Source organism: Marmota monax, unplaced genomic scaffold (genome assembly GCF_021218885.2).
Source record: "Marmota monax isolate L192 unplaced genomic scaffold, Marmota_monax_Labrador192_F-V1.1 WCK01_AAM20220418_F8-fsc00008, whole genome shotgun sequence".
Lineage (NCBI taxonomy): Eukaryota > Metazoa > Chordata > Mammalia > Rodentia > Sciuridae > Marmota > Marmota monax.
The window spans coordinates 7,457,585-7,474,649 of NW_026694432.1; the positions used below are offsets into that span (position 1 = coordinate 7,457,585).

General features: G+C 39.6%; 1 protein-coding gene across 3 annotated transcripts; it reads right to left on the reverse strand.

Moving 5' to 3' along the window:
• Nucleotides 1–7,114: 7,114 nt before the first annotated feature.
• Nucleotides 7,115–16,467, reverse strand: Znf691 (zinc finger protein 691). 3 transcript variants are annotated; one of them, XR_009224297.1, is made up of 3 exons: nt 16,286–16,396; nt 7,777–11,743; nt 7,115–7,653 (listed from the first exon to the last, which is right to left on the reverse strand). XR_009224297.1 is itself a non-coding variant. In XM_046469423.2 (2 exons), exon 2 carries the CDS (start codon nt 11,732–11,734, stop codon nt 10,880–10,882), a length of 855 nt encoding a protein of 284 aa, XP_046325379.1. In that variant the 5' UTR covers nt 11,735–11,743; nt 16,405–16,467; the 3' UTR covers nt 7,115–10,879. The 3 variants fall into 3 exon arrangements, 2 of the variants coding, with proteins under 2 accessions (XP_046325379.1, XP_046325380.1); XM_046469423.2 differs by lacking the exon at nt 16,286–16,396 and adding an exon at nt 16,405–16,467 and having other exon boundaries at nt 7,115–11,743; XM_046469424.2 differs by having other exon boundaries at nt 7,115–11,743.
• Nucleotides 16,468–17,065: the final 598 nt, after the last annotated feature.

Here is a 17,065-nt window from a genome sequence, read left to right on the forward strand (position 1 = left end):
TTTAAATTTGAATTTTTAAATCTCATATATTCTTTTTATTTTATATCCTCTGTATGCCTGGCCAATCAAGTTTCCATTCCTAATAAGTAAATCCTTCCCAAGTACTCAACAAAAATTTATATATATGAAACACAAATCTAGTAGGCCTCGTTCTCAAATATTCCAATGCTCTTTATTGACGTAAATGTTCATATACATCTTTGATATAATCTATCAAACGAGTCTGATCTATCAGATATTCTATATGCTGTATTTTTAAATTATCCTTTAAGTATGGAGCACATACATACACACATAAAGCTATTTGGAACACAAAATTATTAATATGACAGGTTGTATTTTTTTCTCTATATTTACCTCTAAGTTTTTCAGGTTTACAAATCCCCTTAGTCACTGAGGAAGAAGGTCTAACATAACCAGAGAGTTCAAATTACTGACTCAACAATTCACATCCAGTATAGAGTTACCATCTCAGGGTAGCCAAGATGAAGTGACTTGCTCAACAATTCCTGGCTCTGATATGGTTTCTTTCTCAGGAAGGCTAAGGTTGACATCTTAAACAAGTTGAGGCTATTGAGTTAACAATTTATTAACACAATAAGGTCATTACTAATCAGAAATTTGATCCTGGAGAGCAGGACTTGAGCTTTGCTGGCTTTCAGGATGAGTCTATTAGAGCCACATGTGTTACAATGTGCCCTTTTGTAGTCACCATGACAACAGAGGACTTTTAAAGCATATCTTCCTCTCAGATTCAAATTACAGTCTTCTGTAATTCATCTGATCAAAGTCTGCAACCTCATCCAGGCTGTAAGAAAGAAACTTCTATCACAATTTGAGTGGATGCTGGAACCTCTTGAGGTATTTTCATGCAGTTCTTTAAAAACTACTGAGGCCTCTCCATTCATTTCCTAAGATTCTGATGCATACCTATATCAAAACTTATAAAATTATACCTCAAATACTTAAATACATGCAGTTCATTATATCAATTATACTCAATAAAGCTATTGAAACAAAAAAAAATCATCAAAGGTATATTTCTTGCTCATGCTCCTTGTCACCATGAATTTACATCATTCTCACCCAGGACCTAGGCTGATAAGGAGCAGTTCTGAAGGAAGAGTTGCATGTAGGAAATCAAACCCAGATCCTTAGAGCTCCCACCCAGAGGCAACAAGGCAGTACTTAACTTTCAAGCCTTTGTTATTGGGTGTTTATAATTTCAGAATTATATATTCCGGTGAATTGCAATGCATCATTATGGGGCTATTTTTTTTTTATTCCTAGAAATGCTTTCTTCTTTATAATCTGTATTTTTTGATCTTACCATAAACACACACTAACTATATTTCCTTTCATTAGTAATTATGTGGGATAGTTTCAGCTCTTATGTTTAGGTCTTCATTTTGTTGATTTTTCTTAACATAGGTTTGGAAAGGTCCAACTTCACTTTTGCATGTAGACATGCAGTTTCCCATTGCTATTTGTTGATGGAAAACATCCTTTTTCCATGTATAGTCTTGACATCCTTGTCAAAGATTGTTTGAGCATATATATAAGAGGACTTACCTCAGAGTTCATTACTCTGTTCCATTGATCTTTATCTCTCTTTATGCCAGTATCATATTGTTCATTACTATATCATAATATTTTTTGAAACTAAGAAGTGAGAAGCTTCAGCTTTTTTCTTTTTCTTCAGGTTTGTTTTGCTATTCAGGGTCCTTTGACATTCTGTATGAATAATCTACCTCTGCTGAAATGCCTTTGGTATCTTGATAGGAATTGCATGAAATATGTAGATTGCTTTGTATGGTATGGACATTTTACCAATATTAAGTCTTCCAATCTATGAACATAGAATAGAATGTCTTTCCATTTTTTGTGTGTTCTTTCTTTCTTTTTTTTTTTTTTCAGTGCTGGGGATGAAACCCAGAGCCCCAATTCAGCAATGTTTTGTAGTTTTCAGTGGGAATTTTTTGCCTTCCAAAGTTTTTTCCTGACAGGCATGATGGCTCAAGCCTATAACCCCACCTACTTGGGAGACTGAAGCAAAAGTATCAGAAATTTTAAGCCAGACTGGACAACTTAGCAAGAACCTATCTCAAATTTAAAATAAAAGGGCTGGGAATGTTGCTCAGTGGTACAGGGACTTGATCCCCAGTACTGCAAAAAGGGGGAAAAAAAGTTTATTCTTAAATATTTTAATTCTTTTGGGGGCTTTTGTAATGGGATTATTTCTTTAATTTTCTTTTCAAATTGTTCATTATTAGTGTATAGAAATTAGCAGATTTTTGCATATTGATGTCATATCCTGCAATTATTTATTTCTCTGTGTTTCTACAAATAAAGTAATGTCATCTGTGAACAGATAATTTAACTTCTTCCTTTACAATTTAGATGACCTTTATTTTTCTTATCTGCCTGCTAACAAGAATGTTCAGTACTATGTTGAATGGAAATGGAGAATAGACATCTTTTCCTTGATCCTGATTTTGGAGGGAAAACTTTCCATTTTCACCACTGAATATAATGTCAATATGTGCTTTACATATATAGGCTTTATTTGATTGAGGAATTTTCCTTCTATTCCTACTTTACTGTTTTTGTCATGAAAGGGTATTGAATTATGTCAGATGCTTTTTCTGCCTCAATGAGCTGATCAATAAGATGATCATGTGACTTTTGTTCTTATTCTGTTAAAGTGGTATATGTATTGATTTGTGTATATTGAACCATCTTTGTATCGGGATAAAACCCTATTGGTTGTGATGTGTAATCCTTTTAATATGGTGTCAAGTTTGCCAGCATTTTATTGGGATTTTTGCATTAATATTTGTCAGGATATTAGCCTGTCATTTTCTTTCCTTGTGGTATCTTTCTCCAGTTTTGGTGAAATCTAGTCTCAATTTCATTTATTTCTGTTCTAATTTTTATCATTTCCTTCCTTTTGCTAACTTTGGTTGAGTTTTTCTTTTCTAGTTCCTTAAAGTATAGTTAGGTTGTCCATTTGAGACTTTTTTAAAATGTAGGTGTTCACTGCTATAATCTTCCTTCTGCTTTTGATGTATCCCATAAGTTCCCATATGTTAAATTTTCATTTATCAAAAGATTTTTTTTAAAATTTCACTTTTCATTTCTTCTTTGGTCCATTGTTTGTTCAAGAATGTACTGTTTAATTTCCACGATTTAGAATTTTTTTAGATTTCCTTTTGTTATTTCTAGTTTTATTCTATTGTGATCAGAAAACACAATAGTGCACACCTGTAACTCTAGCAATTCAGGAGGCTCAGGCAGGAGGATTACAAGTTCAAGGCCAGCTTAGCAATAAAACTTAGTGAGACCCTGTCTCAATATAAAAAATAAAAAGGGTTGGGGATGTAACTCAGTGGTAAAGTGCCCCTGGTCAAAAAAAAAAAAAATACTTGGTATGATTTCATCTTTTTAAATTTGTTAAGATTTGTTTTGTGACATATGATCTATCCTGGAGAATTTTCCATTGCACTTAAGAATGTGTATTTTACCAATGTTGGGTGAGGTGTTCTGTATGTCTGTTAGATCTTATTGGTCTAGTATTGTTCCAATTCTGTTTCCTTAGTAATTTTCTGCCTAGTTGTTCTTCCACTGAAGGTCGGATACTGAAACCTCCTGCTATCATTGTATTACTTTCTATTTCTTCCTTTAATTCTGTCAATGTTTGCTTCATATATTTGGATGCTTTGTTACGTGCCATGTTTTATTATCATTATTTTTATTCTATCTACCCTTTCATCATTATAAAATATCCTTCTTTAACTCTTATAATTTTTTACTTGTGTGTACACAAACACACACACAGAGAGAGAGAGAGAGAGAGAGAGAGAGAGAGAGAGAGCCACTGCTACTTTCTTTTGATAACCATTTGCTTGCAATAACTTTTCCATCTTTGTTTAAGCCTATATGTGTCTTCATATCAATAGCAATTCTCCTGTAGACAACAGTCTTTTTTTTTTTTTTAAGACCTTATTTAGCTATCCTCTCTATCAACATCCCCCACCACATGGTACATTTGTTACAACTGATGAACCTACACTGAGACATCATTATCACCCAGTCCATAGTTTATCATAGGGTTCCCTTTTGGTGTTGTACATTCTGTGTTTGGATAAATGTACAATGACATGTCAGTGTATCATACATCATACTGCCCTAAAAGTCCTCTGTGTTCTGTTGATCCATCCGCCCTAGCAATTCCTGACCTTTCCATTGTCTCCATAATTTTGCCTTTTCCAGGATGTCATATAGTTGGTATCCTATAGTTTCTAGACTTTTCAGATGACTTCCTACTATGTACTATGCATTTAAGTTCCCTCCATCTCTTTTCATGGCTTGAAAGCTCATTTGTTATTATCATTGAATTATAGTCTGTTGAATAGATGTGCCATAATTTAGTTATCCATTCACCATTCACCTACTGAAGGACATCCTGGTTGCCCCAGTTTGGGGCAATTATGAATAAAGTTGCTAAAAATAGGTTTCTGTGTGGACATAGTCTTTAGTTCCTTTGAATAAACACCAAGGAGCCCAATTGCTGGTTTGTATGCTAAAAGTACATTTAGTTTTATAAGAAACTGCCAAATGACCTTCTAAAGTGGCTAGACCATTTTGTATTTCCACCAGCAATAAATACGGGTTCCCATTATTCCACATCTTTGCCAGCGTTTATGATATCAGTGTTCTGGATTTTGGCTTTTTAATAGGTATGTAGTGGTGATACATATTTTAATTTGCAATTCCCTATGATACACAATGTGGAGCATCTTTTCATGTTTATTTGCCATCTCTGTGTCTTTAATGTTTTCATGTCTTTTGCCAATTTCTTAAATCATGCTGCTCATTTTTGTATTTCTTAGTTTTCTTACAAAGACTTCTTTGTATTTTAGAAAAAGTCCTTTAAAGACTTTGCAAATATTTTCTCACAGTCTGTGGATGATCTTCTCATCCTCTTAACATTATGTTTCACAGAGCATCAGTTTTTCATGCTAATAAAGTCCAGTTTATCAATTGTTTTTCTTCTTCTCCTTGCTGTGGGACTGGGAATTAAACCCAGGGGCACTCAACCACTGAGCTACATCCCCAGCCTTTTTATTTTTTATTTTGAGACAGGGTCTTTTCACATTCCCCAGGCTAGATTTGATTTGCAATCCTCCTGCCAGTCTCCCAAGTAGCTGTAATTACAGGCATGAGCACCTGACTTAATTGTTTCTTTCATGTTTCTTTTGTGTGGTATCTAAAGAACTATCATCATACCCAGGGTCACTTACATTTTCTCCTGTTATCTTCTAGGAATTTTATAATTTTCTTTTACATTTAGGTCTCTGATTAATTTTAAGTTACTCTTTGTGAAAAGTTTAAGGCCTGTGTCTAGATTTCTTTTTCTCTTCAATTTTTTTTTTGTAATGGATATCCAATTGTTCCAGTATCATTTAAAATATTAACTTTGCTTCATTGTATTTCCTTTCCTCTTGTCAAAGATTTGTTGTCTATATTTGTATGGGTATATTTTGGGGGGTCTCTATTCTGTGCAATTGAACTCTTTCCTATTCTTTCATCAACCACCCTGTCTTGATTATGATGGCTTTATAGTTAAGTCCTGAATTCAAGTAGTGTTAGTCGTCTTCTTGATCAATATTGACTATGTTGAGTCTTTCACCTATCCAAATAAACTTGAAAACCATTTTGTCAATATCTACAAGATAACTTGCTGGGATCTGGATTTGAATTTCATTCAATCTACAGATCAAGTTAGGAAACTGACATCTTGATAATATTGAGCCTTCCTAACCACAAACATGAAATATCTCTCCATTTATTTAGTTCTTGTTTGATTTCTTTTTTAAAAAAAATATTTATTTGGGCAGGGGATGTAGTTCAAGCGGTAACATGCTTGCCTGGCATGTGCGGGGCGCTGGGTTTGATCCTCAGCACCACATAAAAATAAAATAAAGATGTTGTGTCCACCGAAAACTGAAAAATAAATATTAAAAAATTCAAAAAAAATTTATTTTTTTAGTTGTAGTTGGACACAATACCTTTATTTTATTTATTTTTATGTGGTGCTGAGAATCGAACCCAGGGCCCTGCACGTGCTAGGCAAGCACTCTACAACTGAGCCACAACTCCAGCCCTCTCTTTGATTTCTTTTAACACAGTTTTGTAGTTTTTGTCCTGTAGATCTTGTGCATATTTTGTTAGATTTACATATAAGTATTTCCATTTGGGGGGATGCTAATATAAACCATATTGTGTTTTCAACTTCAAATTCCACTCATTCATTGCTGGTATAAAGTGATAAACTTTTGTATATGAACCTTATATCCTACAACCTTGTTGTAAATGCCTATAGTTCCAATCCTATACAAAAACTCTATCCCTTTACCTTCCCACGCTAATTCATGCTATTAATGTCTTTTAATATTTTGTATTTATTAACATAGTTTTAAGTGATTTTTGATCTTAAATTTTATATCAGAATTAAGCGATTTATGTACCATCATTATATTACTTTTTTAGGGGGAGGGGAGATTGAACTCAGGGTCACTCAACCACTGAGTTACATCACAGCCCAAGTTTTTAAAAATATTTTTTTAACATTGATAGGCCTTTATTTTGTCCATTTATTTTATTTTTTTAATATTTATTTTTCAGTTTTCGGTGGACACAACATCTTTGTTTATATGTGGTGCTGAGGATCCAACCCGGGCCACACACATGCCAGGCGAGCGAGCTACCGCCTGAGCCACATCCCCAGCCCTTGTTCATTTATTTTTATGCAGTGCTGAGAATCAAACCTAGTGACTCACACATGCTAGGCAAGTGCTGTACCATTGAGAGCCACAACCCCAGCTCCCCCAACCCAATTTTTGTTTCTTATTTAGAGACAAGAGTTTTGCGGAGTTGCTTAGCGCCTCGCTTTTGCTGAGGCTGGCTTTGAACTTGCAATCTTCCTGCCTTAGCCTCCCAAACTGCTGGGATTACAGGCATGCGCCTCTGCGCCTGGCTTATATTCTTTTATTTTATATTTGTCTATATATTTAGCCACAACCCCAGCCCTGTTTGGTTCTTTTTAAAAAAAAAAAAAAAAACTTTTAACAGACTGGCTTCATACAAATAAAAACCTTCAGTAATCAGTGTGGTTAAATTCTGAGGATCTCTGAATACTTTGCGGGGGAATGTGACTTCTCTGGGTTTATGCTTGTAATTTCTTAGATGTCTGCCAGTTTCTTTTTCAAGAGCTCAATAATCTCTTGCTCCCTCTGGTGTCTGCCTACAGTGCTGCAGGCTCTCTGGTGCTATAGCAACCAGTTTCTCTGTTCTCCTTTTTACTCGGTGAACCCCAAGCATCCAAATTTTGTTGACTCCAATAAATTCTTCAAAATGTTTGAATATGGGACACACGTTCTACTCTTCTCCCTCCCTCTCCAGGGAGGAGCTGCAGTTGAGAACCTTCTCCCAGTCATACTGAGTATGAAGACCCATGTACCATAGTGTATGCTCTTTGGTGAGACAGCAAACTTCTCTTGCTTTTAGTGGCTCCCCCAGGCATCCAAACTGTTCCATTTCCATCAGCATTCCAAGTTAGGTGAGGTTAGAACCAGTTCTTCGGGCTGCCCTCTGAAAATTCAGTGAAAGTATGTTACACCCTTCTCTTTCACCCTCGCAGAAGAATCTATGGCCCAAGCTGAACTGTGCTGCTTATAAGAAAGGCAATCTTGGGTAAAGCAAAATGATTCTTACCATTTCAGTGTTTCTTTCGTGGCTTTGTGTTTGTCTGAAGCTCCTTACTTCTGAAAGAACTCAAAAAGGTATTTTAGGTTGTATATTGTTAAGTTGGTGTCTCTATGGGAAAATGGTGACTGGAACTTCCTATTTCACCATCTTGCTGACATTATTGACTCATATCTCTACTGTAATGTGATCTTTCATTCACTCTAAAAACATTTGTAACTAGAGATGTTAAAATGTGTAGAAAAAAGTTACCTTTGATGATAGTAAGACACCAGCTGTAGTAAGATGCACCACAGTCTTTTATGGCAAACCATAAAAAGGAGGAAAGGGTTAAGGGCAAGGTGGGAGGAGTGAGGGGAAGAAACTAGTGACATGCCATGATGTAACCCCCTCCACCCAAATTCCTAATCTCTAGAAAAGGATTCTAAACTTATAAAATGCTTGGTTTAACAGAATTTTCTGAAGGAAGAAAGGAAAAGAAAAATGTGAAGGAGAAAATAAAGGAAGTTCACACACACACACACACACACACACACACGTCAAAGCACTGACCAACATAGAAACCACAGCTAATGAGCTAGGTCAAAAAAGGGCAAATGAGATTGGCCAGGAAGTCCTGACCCAAGATCAAAGCAGATACTTGGTACATTGGTATTGGGCTGAAGGCAAGAAGTCTCCAAAAGTCACTGCAGTTGTTTCTAAGGTTCCAGGTCTAGAAGGTTAACCATACCAAGCTCCCTGGGCTGGGAAGGAACCAGTAGATCTAGATTGGCAGTGGATATGATAAAGAGCCTGGTCTTGGCATCAAACATACCTAAATAAATCCCAGCTCTGCCAAGTCAGGTCATTTAACCTTGTAGAATTTTCTTATCTTGAAAATGGAGACACTTCTACTTTATAGCATGAAGATCATAGATAATAGGTGTACAATAACTGGCACTCAGTAGGCATTTAATAGATGGTGACTTTTATTATTAAGGCCATGTGCCAATTTACATGTCTAAGTTTAGGTGACTGTTTAAAATATTGTGTGTAGATTTTTCAAAAACAAATGAATATGAAATTAAAGTGTTTTGTAACTACAAATCATCCTACAAATGTAAGGGAATAATTTGGGAAGTTTTCTACAGCTTAAAAAAAAAATCACAGGCTTTGGGTAGAATAAGGTTCAGTTCCTGGCCCTGACAATTACTTGCTTTTTTATCTTGGGAAGTAACTTTCTATCCACCTGTTTCCACATTTGTTAAATGTGCATAATTCTCCAATGGTTGAGAATTTAGTAAGAGGATGACTGTGAAGTTCCTGGCATATCTCTCCCTGAACAAGTGGCAGGGACCCCACATGATAGGTCAGGTCATGGGTGTATCAGTTTCAACAGATTCACATTCTGCCATTAGCTACAAATGAGAGGAACCCTTACTCTGGAAGGCAGGGACCCAAACTGACTAGAGAGACAGAAAGAGACATCTGGAGGCTGGAGTATAGCTCAGTCGTAGAGCACTTGCCTGGCTAGGTTGGGCTCTGGGTTCAATCTCCAGCACCATGGGGTAAATCAAGATAGGGGTATTTTGTATTTGTTAGAGGAAAGCTAGGTGAACACTAAACTTTCATGTGAAGCCAAATCTAAACCATCTGAGGCCATGTGAAGCCAGATCTAAGCCAGAAGGCCAGAAAACCAGACATAATTCCCTGTATTCCCAATCTTAGGGATAAATTATTGATATTAATGGCAAACTTACTATGGGTCTTAAGATTTTTCTAATCTTATTCCATCCCTCAACATCTACCCCTGCCACTGACATTTTTCCAGCAACAGAAGAAATCCTCAATCATTAATCTAAAGTTGAAAAGGGTCTCATGCTTAGTACTGACTTCCCACACAGTGAATAGTCCAGAGCCATATCACAAGGCCACGCCGGCTCCCATCTCCAGGTTTATCGACTACATGGCTCCTCCTTTAGAGGTCAGCAACGTGAATGTAGTGAAAAAAAAAAGAGCATCAGTAGAGAGCCAAGGAGGCCCAAGTTTAAATGGACTCTACTATATACCTTGCTTCTGTTTCCTCATCTTATACCCTTGAGGACTGCTGACAACTAAATGAAATGAAGAATGTTGATGTAACCAGCAGAATCAATAGCATATAGTGAATACTCAATTGATGTTAGTCCTTTCCTTTCTCCCTTCTCCTCAAACACTTAAAAGACTCAGTCAGCCTCCTTTTCTTTGCTTTTCAGAAGAGCCACCTATCTGTCTTTTTTCTTTTTTTAAAAGTTGTATATGGACTCAATGTCTTTATTTGTTTTTAGGTGGTGCTAGGATCAAACTCAGGGCCTCACACTTGCAAGACAAGTGCTCTATCACTGAGCCACAATTCTAGCTCCCATCTTTCTTTGTTAGAATTCAGTTCCCTTCCAGAATGGCTGCACGGGACACTCTCCCTCACCCCCCACCTCTTCAAGTCAGTCCATGGGTCTTTTTCGTTGAATCATTAAGTGCTAATCATCACAAGGAAACAGATGGAGAGTGAAGTGGGGATAATAGGTAACAAATATGGGGGAGTGTGACGATTCTAGTGGGCTTCTCTTTCATTCCTAAGACAGAACCTCAAACCTCTTCTCAGGCCAAGAAGGACCCTTCCAAGAAGGGCCACTCCTCCCAGCCTCCAGATCCAGAAGCACGACTTGAGTTGGGGTACAGCAGGTAGGAATCTAGCAGCCCACTGCAGTGTACCCTAAACAGTTCATGGACAATATGAAGGTACTTCAGACAGTGATGCCATCTCACAGGTGCTTCCTCAAAGGCCAGAGAACTGCTAACCCAATGACATGAACATGTCTGGAGCCTACCCTACTTCTCTTTCACATCCAACAAGGTGAAGCCAAGACTGGGTTCTCTGACTTTCTATGGCAAGAAATTGCCTGGGAGGATTTTTATTCAGAGTCCCTTCTCAGGATTTCTTAGAGATCCTGGCTTTGGAGGCAACAGGAAACCAATCTCCAAAGTGGGATGAAGCACTTGAAATCAAGGTGGCAGCAGCAGATCCTAAAGGTCTTCTTCCTCCACTAGAATGGGTCTCTCACTCTCTCTTCCCACTCTTAACTGCGGCTTCCCTTCAGCTGGAATCTTTCCCATTCTGCTCACCCAAGTGTGTTTTCTGATGACGAATAAGATTCGAGCTCCGGGAGAAATGCTTCCCACAAAGAGTGCACCGGTAGGGCTTCTCCCCTCTGTGGGTCCTCTGGTGTGCTCCAAAGTTGGAGATATCACTGAAGGTCCGCCCGCATTCAGCACATTCATATGGCCTCTCACCAGTGTGGGTGCGGTGGTGCACTCCAAAGCTGGAGCTGTTGCTGAAGCTCTTCCCACACTCACAGCAGATGTAGGGCGCTGGCTCCAGGTGGGTCCGATAATGCCCAGCCAGTGTGGCACTCTGGCTGAAGCTCTTACCACAGATATCACAGCGGTACGGCCGCTTGCCCAGGTGATCTTGCTGGTGCGTGGTGAGGTCTGAGCGCCGCCGAAAGCACTCCTGACACTTGGGACATTTGTAGTGCTTCTCTTCCAGGTGGATCCGTTCATGCCGGATGCGGTTGGAGCTTCGGGAAAAGCTCTTACCACATTCGGAACACTTGTAAGGCTTCTCACCAGTGTGGATCCGTAGGTGTGTTCTCAGGTTAGAGGTATTGGTGAAGGTTTTGCCACACTGAACACATATAAAGGGCTTCTCCTCTGCCTCAGGCTTTGGAGGAGCAATAGGATTCTCTGGTCCTTCAGCTGGGGCAATAATTTTCTGCCATGGCTCTTCTGACTGTGTTCCTTGTGGCCTCATCAGTGGGTTCTCCTGCCCAAGATCCTTTTCCCCAGATGGGATGTGAGAACCCTCTGAGCCATCCACTCTCCAAGGCTTACCCGCTTCCCCTTCCTCAGGCAGGTGTGGTTCTGGACTCTGCTCCTTTTCACTGCCCATCTCTGAACCCTGAGAATGAACACAAATGTTCAACACCTTTATTCCTTAGATCAAGCCAGACCTTATAAAATCTTACATATATGCCCCTTCCCTATGGAAACATCTATCAGGATAACCTGATTTAACTGGACTGCTTGGACAGAAAGCTTTTACTTACCAACTTTCAAGTGACAAACTTTGACAGATATATAACGCTACCCATCAGAGCAAAACAAGACACAACCTTTGTCTACCACCCAGATGATTTCTATGCAATTGAACAATGTCACTCTTCTTAATACCACTAAAAGATGACTGTCTAGACTGTCTAGATCTGTGTGTAAGGAGCTTTTGTTTTAGGATGAGTTTAATTTCTCTGCCTAACTAAAACTCTCTTTACATTTAATTTATTTTGAAAATGTTTCTTAACCCATTTTGTCCTATGGTCCCAGATGTGGAACACCTATAAAAACTTAAATTGAGCAACAAATATATACCAACTATGGTAATTTTGAAATATGTGAATATTTATTATGTATGCAGAATTTAAAACTTGGGACTTAATGGATTAAAAGTATCCACTTATTTGATTGCCTTTGAAACAAAAATAACAGACCCTCTCATTCCTAAGGCCCTCCTAGTTGTCTACAAGACCCAGGTCTGAATCCTAAATGTTCCACCACCCCATCCCTCTCTAGATCTTACCATAATCTAGTAAATAAAGGGTTAATATCTAGACCTCCAAAACCTATTGCAGGGCCTGAACTATATCTCTTCTGACTGGTCAGTACACACTTCCACCAGTGCCTGGGGCTGCTCTGGAAATACACGCCCTTAAGTCCTGAGCAAGAGATACTGAACAATTACTGCACCCTGCAATAACTTATTGGGCTTTAACTCGGATAATGAGGAATGAGGTGTGGCTCCAGGATTAGGCGTTATCTGGTAGGGTTGAGTTATAGTTCCTTTGTAATCCTACCCCTTGCCCTTTTTCTGACAGCGTCCCCCAATAAAAGCCAACTGGAGAACGAGCACTCTCTCTGTCTCAGCCTCTTGTAACTTTCTTTTGCCCCCATTGTGGGAGCCTGAGGCTGGGAGCAGGGGAAGCCCTCCTGAAGCTTATAAAAAGGTATTCCATGTCTATGAGGTATTTTGTATCACCCCAAATTCACACGAGTGACTTTGGTTCAGTTGCCTGCGCTGGACGGTTAGAGCACATCAGTCTCAAACATCACATAAAAACATACACACACAAAGTCACACATACTCAAAACACGTACAAAGTCACATTCTCACATGATACAGTCACATATACCACAAACACTCAGTCACACTTATACCACACATACATACCACATACACAGCCATGCACACACTGCACAGTCATACAAACACATGAACATCCATACACCTTCACATTACAGTCACATATACACAGCTACATACATACAGATCACATACCATACACATCCCTCCCACACATATAGCCACATTCAATATACATGGACACATACTCGTGTACCATATACACAAACAGCCATACTCTTATATCACACACAGTCATATGCACACACACACAGACACATACCACATACATAAAGATATAAACACTGATACACAAGCCACACTCCTCTCCACAACACAGCTAAACATACAATGCCCAGCACACGGCCTGCTTATGCAACCATCAGTAAAATGCTTGCTAAGTGGCACAGAATCCTTTGGTTCCTTTAGCCAAGGACAGGAAAGGAAAGGAAGAAAAAAGTACTTCTGATAAGACAAGAGTGGTTGCATGTCCTCTGGTCCTTGAAGAAATGATGACACTTCAAAAGGCTGAGTGGGCTGATGGAGATGCTGTCCAGAGCGACAGGAACAAAGGAATGAGGGAGGGAAGCATAGACTATAATGAACACTGACAACAAAGAAGACTGATGATTCCTGCAAGTCAGCAAACATTTTTTAAAAAAAGCCACAGTAAAAGGGGCACTGACTACATTAGCGTAAGTTATAATGGTGACACAGACAGATGATCTTTATAACTTTGCAAATTATTCAGTCACTCTTTGAGACTCAACTCCCTCATCTCTAAAACTGATAACTACCTACAATATAGGTAGTTATGCTGTGGGACTCTGTATTAGAGAAAATGCCTATACTACACTCAGCAGGGTCTGCGAGACATAGTGTTCATTCAGCAAGACAGCTGCTAGTATAATTATCAAAGACATTATATCCTAGCTTTGTGAAGAGCACAAAAAGATCAAAAAGATACTTTCAATGATATTATTAGGAAAGAAACGTGTTTTAATTAAAAAAATAGTACAAGATTACATAATCTCAATGTGAAAGATAGAATATCAACTCTCTAAGAAGCAGAGATCAGCAAACTTTCTGTGAAAGGTCAGATAACAAACACTTAATAAATATTTAGGGCCATAGGATCACAGTTGTAACTACTCAACTCTGCCACTATAGCATGAAAGCAGCACACACAAGATGTAAATGAGTGAGGCTGTGTTTCAATAAAACTCTGTTTAAAACAACAGGTAACAAACTGCCATTTAACAATCCCTGTTAGCATTCCTTGAAGAATTTAGATAAGCAATATGAAGATTAATAAGCCTGCTTTAAACACCAGTACTTATTCCTTGATACTTAACTCTTCTCTGATTATCCTGTAAAAATCACAACCTCCTCCCACACTCCCAGTATTTATTATCTGCCTCCCATGATCAACACAAGTTCTATGAGGGCTGGGATCTTTGTTTATTCACTAATGTAACCTATACTTGTAGAATAGATGCAACATAGATGCTTAATAAACATTTGTTGAATGAACTGAATAAAGGAAGGCCAAACTTGTCTCCAGAACCCATTTTATGCCTATTCACATCTATTCTTATCCAATGTTTCTTGGCAATTTCCCGATTCCTCCCCACTTTCTCCTTTATGTGCCCACAGAATCTGGTGCTTGCTGTTATGGTGATCTGTAATTACCTGTTTCCACTAGTGGTTTATAAGCAACTTGAGGAAAGACTCTGGGTCATCACAGTCTCTTTCCTACATAATCTTCTGTAGCATAAAGTGGGGTATGCAAATGTCTTTTGAATGAATGAGTAAATGGATATTATCTTAATCCATTCCCTGCCCCTGCCCACCCCACCTAGGACTCCAGTGTCTGTATGCGATGAGCTATATGGTCTGCATTCACTTCCAAAACTGTTATTCTGAGAACCTATATTTTACCAAGATTGGGCTCTTCCCAGGACTAAATGCTGGGTCAATAAAAGAGCAAAAAGATTCAGAATTACAACTTCCACCCTGAAACAGTTTATTATACAATGTAGTGAAATAGACATGAACTCCAGAAACTGCCATTCAATAAGAAGGTTAAGTTCCAGTGGGCAAGGAACTTATATACCATCTCCTCAGTGCCTAGCACAGCACCTGGCATATTATATAGGAACCTATAATAGTTTTGTTTTTTTTTTTAAGCTCCTACAAAGGGCTAGGCCCTGGCCTAAGCATACATATGAATCACCTCATTTAATTTTTACAGTTATTCATTTTTCATCCTTATTTTACAGATGAATAAACTGAGGCTCATAGAAATTAAGTGATTTGCCCAAGAGCACAAAATAAGTAACTGGCAGAACTGCAGTCTACCACTCCAAAGTCAAGGTTTTTAACCATTACACTAGTACTGGTGGGAGAAAAAAAAGGGAAGGAGGGACAGAAATAAAGAAAAGAAAAACAGTCACAGGAGTTCAAATGAAATGGGCAGATCAGGGACAAGCAGCTTCATGGAAGAAATGGTATTTGAGGTAGAACTTGCAGGATGAGTGGGTAAACAAGACCCAAACTGATAAAAAGAAGGGAGCTCATTACCTACTGAGAAGGAGTAAAGGTAAAATACAGGACCATACACATCATATTTCAGAGATTTGAGGGAGAAAGGGGCCTATTTGGCTAGTTTTCCTAGGGACTCAGCAGAACCCGGAGCAAGAGTGAAAGAGATCGAGGTAGTGGAGAAGAAGCCAGGTCTAACAAACACCAGTCAAGATGGGGCTGGTGATCACACATGATGAAAGCCAAGCTGATATGTGGCCTGAAGGGTCAAAGTTCCAGGTCTGCAACCAAATCAAAGGAGGTGAGAGGTGTGGGGGATGAGGGGAGAAGAGCTTGGAAAGAAAACAAGGACAAGGTGTTGAGAACAGGGGAGCTAGAAAAAGCGTCACAAGATCTGAGGAGATGTGATGCAGAAGGGGTTCAAAAGCCGTCATCAGGTGTCAGAGACCAGGGCCCAAGATTTTGGGTCGTGTGCAGGGGGCGGGTGGAGAAGTCAAAGGGTACAGCGTTCTGGAAGGCAAGAGTGGGTCTGAGACAGGAGGGTGGAAGAAACGAAGGGCTGATCCCACAGGTATGGTCAGTGGCAGGGCCCTGGAGTGTTCAAAGGTCAACCGGGAGAAGGGCGGGGTAAGGAGTGGGTGTAGGGACAACCGACCGGCCGCCTGGGCTGGGGGACAGCGACAGGGTCGGGTGGAGGGACCAGAGGGCCCCTTTGCTACCCACTGGGTCCTGGAGCAAAGCAGCAGCCGCCAACTCCTCGGTGAGGGGAAGGGACCGTCCTCAGAGTGCCCAGCGAAGTCGTGTCCGCCTCCCCCCGCGACCTCGGCCCAGCCGCAACCCACCTCACTCCCGCCGCTCAGTCAGGTACAGCGCCGCCTCGCTGGGCGGGGGAAGGAGCCGGAGACGGAACCCATGAAGGACCCGCCCTGCAGCTCCAGGATTGGGTTCTGGGAGTCACTCTTCCTTCCCATTGGCTGTATTGGCTGCCACAACGCACGAGGCCCAGGCGGAACCGCCAATAAGCGTTGGCCTCGGACGTAGCATGCTGGGAGCTGTAGTCCCGAAGAAAACCGTAGCCTCGAGGAAAACATTTGCTAAGTTGAGAACCGAACTGTGGAAACTGGTTTTGTTTCTAAGTAAGGTCTTAAGGTTTCCTTCCTTTGAATTGGTGGCCCTTGAGGGTCATCCAGCGAAGCCTTGAGTCTGGAACCTCACTCAAGATTTATAATTAAAATTTAAAGGAGTGTGGATCTGGAAGGGAGTTTAAAGATAATGTAACACAGTCCCCTTATTGAGGAGCTAAATGTTCCCGGTCCAAAAAAACGACCTCCAAGTCTCCCGCGGCGCTGCGCAGGGATTTTTTTCTGGGTCCCATATGCATCCCCAGTTAAATCTGACAGTCGATGCAAGATCACTAAAGTTTCCAGCTTTAGGATTTCGGGTTTTTTGGGTTTCATTTTATAAAGATGATAAAAACTAAGTGAATATGCAGGCTAACTACAG